Source organism: Oenanthe melanoleuca, unplaced genomic scaffold, assembly GCF_029582105.1.
Source record: "Oenanthe melanoleuca isolate GR-GAL-2019-014 unplaced genomic scaffold, OMel1.0 S001, whole genome shotgun sequence".
NCBI lineage: Eukaryota > Metazoa > Chordata > Aves > Passeriformes > Muscicapidae > Oenanthe > Oenanthe melanoleuca.
The window spans coordinates 1,499,081-1,503,322 of NW_026612650.1; the positions used below are offsets into that span (position 1 = coordinate 1,499,081).

The window sequence follows — 4,242 nt, forward strand, 5'->3', positions numbered from 1 at the left end:
CCTCAGGTCCATGCCAGGAGCTCTGGCTGTGCCAGGACACTGCTGTGTGCCTCCTGCACACTGCCCCTCTGCCCCAGGCACTGGGCTTTGCTTTGCATTCCTGGAGCACATTGCTGACAGCAGCTCTGGAGGAGAGCAAAGCCTTCCTGCCCTGCCCTCAGGAGATGCCCTTTGCTGATGGAGCTGCTGTGCTGGAGCCCAGCTGTGTCCCAGCAGTGCCCATGGCCTGTCCCTGCCTGTGCTCACAGCACGGACACACAGCAGGACAGTGACCAAGGTGCCAGAGCACTGCGGCCTTACAGCCACAGAAGGGCTGGCAAGGAGAGGGAGGAGTTGGGAAAAGCAGATGTGGGAAGAGCCAGGGCCATTGTCTCTGGCTGTGCTGCTTGCTGGGAGACTCTTCCCTCCACCTCTGCTCACAGGCACTGCCCCTGCAGAGACAGAGAAGGGCTGAGGAAGCATCTGGGACACACAGGAGAGGGCATGCACTTGCTTTTATTTAAATGCATGGGAAGAGAACTCATGCATGTCTTTGTCTTCCAAAAGAAAAGTAGATATTCATGTAGAAATGCAAAGAGTAATTCACAGTATTTTCTACAAAACACAAGAGTAGAAAATGTTATCTACAAAAAATGGACAGATAAGGAAAAAAAAAAAAAGAGAGATTGTAAAGAGTTACATTCTAAAGGCTCTGCAGAAGAAAAGAGAGCATTTAATGCTTCTGAAAATAGAGTGTCATCAATTTTCTCGGAGCTCCTTTGAGCTCCTGGTTCCTCAGGCTGTAGATGAGGTGATTCAGGGCTGGAGGCTCCACTGAGTACAGAACTGACAGGGACAGATCCAGGGATGGGGAGGAGATGGAGGAGGGCTTCAGGTAGGCAAATACTGCAGTGCTGAGAAACAGGGAGACCACGGCCAGGTGAGGGAGGCAGGTGGAAAAGGCTTTGTGCCGTCCCTGCTCAGAGGGGATCCTCAGCACAGCCCTGAAGATCTGCACATAGGAGAAAACAATGAACAGAAAACAGCCAAGTGCTAAGGAAGTAGTGAAAACAGAAGCCCCAAATTTCCTGAGGTAGGAGTGCGAGCAGGAGAGCTTGAGGATATGGGGGATTTCACAGAAGAACTGGCCTAGGGCATTGCCCTGGCACAGGGGCAGAGAAAATGTATTGGCTGTGTGCAGCAGAGCAGTGAGAAAGCCACTGGCCCAGGTAGCTGCTGCCAAGTGGGCACAAGCTCTGCTGCCCAGGAGGGTCCTGTAGTGCAGGGATTTGCAGATGGACACGTAGCGGTCGTAGCACATGACGGTCAGGAGGGAAAGCTCTGCTGTGATAAAGAACATAAGGAAAAACACCTGAGCAGCACATCCATCATAAGAGATGTTCCTGGTGTCCCAGAGGGAATTGTGCATGGCTTTGGGGACAGTGGTGCAGATGCAGCCCAGGTCAGTGAGGGCCAGGTTAAGCAGGAAGAAGAACATGGGGATGTGCAGGTGGTGGCCGCAGGATACGGCGCTGATGATGAGGCCGTTGCCCAGGAGGGCAGCCAGGGAGATGCCCAGGAAGAGGCAGAAGTGCAGGAGCTGCAGCTGCCGCGTGTCTGCCAATGGCAGCAGGAGGAAGTGGCTGATGGAGCTGCTGTTGGACATTGCTTCACTGTGGCCATGGGGGGCTGTTAAAAGAAGACAGAGTAGTTAGGATAGGTTTCCTTGTGTCAATCTTAAGCTATTTTCTTAGAGATTTACTCAAAATTGCTTCTCGTTCATTGGGGAAATTTCTCTCACTTAGTTTTTTTATCTTTGATCTCAGGGTTTTGCTTTCTATGAAGGGAGAGAAATCCTCTTTAAGCATTGCTCTGAAACTGAACACCGGGGAGCCCAGGGGAAGCACAGGGCTCCCTGTGCCTGAGTATAGTCATACCTGCTGGTGCCACTCAGCTGCCCTTTGCTCATATACACCTGCCTTTATTTCAGAATGACTGCACTTAAAATGTGCCTGAAAAATAAAGAGGACATTTTGAAAGATCTGGTTTCAAAGCAAGATTTTCCAAACCCACTTTTCTTTCCCTGTGCAGCTAGACAGGATGGGATATCCAGGTTTGGTGTGGCTCTCTCCTGCCTGGAGTTGTGCCTACTGGGAGCTGTTTCTCTCTATCCAAGCCTTGTCCCTGCTGGTGCTGCCAGAGCCCAGCCCAGCCCTGGAGGCTCAGCTCTGCCCTGCAGACTGTAATATATAATATAATGTAATTAATGTAAAGTTGTAAATTAATGTAAAATAAGCAATGTTTGTATGACTAAAGTAATAAAAAACTTAAAAAACAGAAGCTGCAAAAGGAAGAACAGGAGTTGCTTAATCACAACCCTGTAACTTCCAAGAAAAGCTGAAGAGCTGGGTTAGCAAGACAATAGACCTAGCCGTGGTGAAGATGACTCTCTCCAGAAAGCACCCAAAAGATAAGAGCCTGATAAGCACCCACAATTAAGGTAATCAGAGCCATCAAGAAAAAATACATCTGAATGCCGGTTTCCAGTAAACCAAAATCTGCAAGTTACATCTCAATTCCATCTTCCTGTAAACCTAAACTTGCCCTCATCAGAATTCATCATCTCCCAGGATATGGTTTTGTCCAGCTCAAGGCGGTGAAAGAAGAGAGAAGACAAAGACCTCTGCTCCGGGCAAGGAAAAACTGTATAAAAACTGGACTAACCAAAGCTGTTTCGTGAACACTTGGGGATTCGGAGCGATAGAGTTCAAATCACTGTGTGTTCACCCGATGCCGACCCCGGGCTCGGCATTGTTCTTTTTGATTGTGGCTATCAAAGACCATGTTTCGGTCGCAAAATAAATATCGGTTATTTTAATCATATTTAATTCGGCTTGATCTGGTTTTTATCTATAACAGAACCAAGGGTGCATTGTGACATTGTTTTGCCTCCTGGAACCAAGGAGACCATGGTGACACCAATGAACCTCATGGAACCACGGGTCCATTGTGACACTTTGGAACTACAGAGACCATTGCTGAGCACAGAACCTCATGGAACCAAAAGTCCATTGTGACAGATCAAGGCCTCAGGGAACCAAAAAGAGCATTGTGACACCGTGGGGCCCCATGGACTGAAATCTCCATTGTGACAGTACAGAACCTCATGGAACCAAAGGGGCCTTTGTGACATTGCAAGGCCTCAGGGAACCAACGAGTGCAAAGGTCGCAAACATTCCTTGCAGGGCTCTGCCTTGGGCATGAAGAATTTCCTTGGTGGCACCTTGTCCCTGTTTGAAGTGGGGAAATGTGAGAATTTTAAAATGCTTGAAAAAAAATTGAAACCCCCTCTTTCCCTGAGTGGTGTCAGTTCTCAGAAACTCAGTGTGGAAAGGAAAAAGTAAAGAACCTTGGAAAGCTGAAGCACCTAGAGGAATTCAGCCCTACTGAGTGTTGTTACTGACAAAGGCTCTCTAGAGGCTAATTAAAGCAGATAACTGCAGGCCATGATTGCACAAAGCTCTCAGAGACTGCAAGGCAAAAGCAAAACCCAAAGTCCTCTGAAAAACCTGCAGTCCCTGGGAGCATGAAGGAGCCCCCAGGGCCATTCCTGACCAAGGCTCCCCAGGGACTGGTCCCAGCAGATCCCTGAGGCCACTGGGATGTGGGGAGATGCTGAGGGCAGCACAAGGGGTGACAGTGCCCAGCCTTGCTGGGGCTGTGCCAGGAGGCCCCAGTGCCTCAGGACAAGGTGTCTCCTCCCAGCCCTTGGTGGCACAGACCCTGCTGTGCCCCAGGGCACCAAGACTTGGCTTCTCTTTGTCCCTACCTGTTATCTCTGCCTCCAATTTTCTGCTGTAACTGGAACCTGGGGACACTTTCTCAGTCGTGTCCCTCAGTGGGACCCATGAATTGTATCAGAAACTTTGGAGTTCAATTCTGACTGAATTCTTGAGAGGTTTTCTAACAAACCATGGCTGAGCCTTGATTTCCCTCTGGTCTGGTGCAGTTCATCAGGAAGTTTTCCTACTCCTGTTATGAAGAAATACATCAAAGAGCTTCTGAAAAATACATATTCTTGCTTTAAATGGTGCATTTTATTGCTGTTCTCTTTAAGCAGAGGTGACTGTAGCATTCAGTGATTGATATTGGTCCTGGGTCTCTCCTCAGGAGGTCTGGCCTGCTCAGAGAAGCTGTGCATTGAGGTCTGACCCAGTGTGGACAACCTTGCCCCACATTCCCCAACCCCATCCTGGTGTCCTC

The 4,242-nt window shown here is 49.1% G+C and overlaps 1 protein-coding gene across 1 annotated transcript; it reads right to left on the minus strand.

Annotated features, from left to right (window-relative positions):
• Nucleotides 1–477: 477 nt before the first annotated feature.
• On the minus strand, nt 478–1,477 carry LOC130266072 (olfactory receptor 14J1-like). The gene has a single exon (XM_056515388.1). It carries the CDS (start codon nt 1,475–1,477, stop codon nt 713–715), a length of 765 nt encoding a protein of 254 aa, XP_056371363.1. The 3' UTR covers nt 478–712.
• Between the last annotated feature and the right edge of the window lie 2,765 nt (nt 1,478–4,242).

Excerpts from the sequence above, each read along its gene's own strand:
- LOC130266072 (XM_056515388.1), bottom strand. The coding sequence starts at position 1,477 with ATGTTCTTCTTCCTGCTTAACCTGGCCCTCACTGACCTGGGCTGCATC.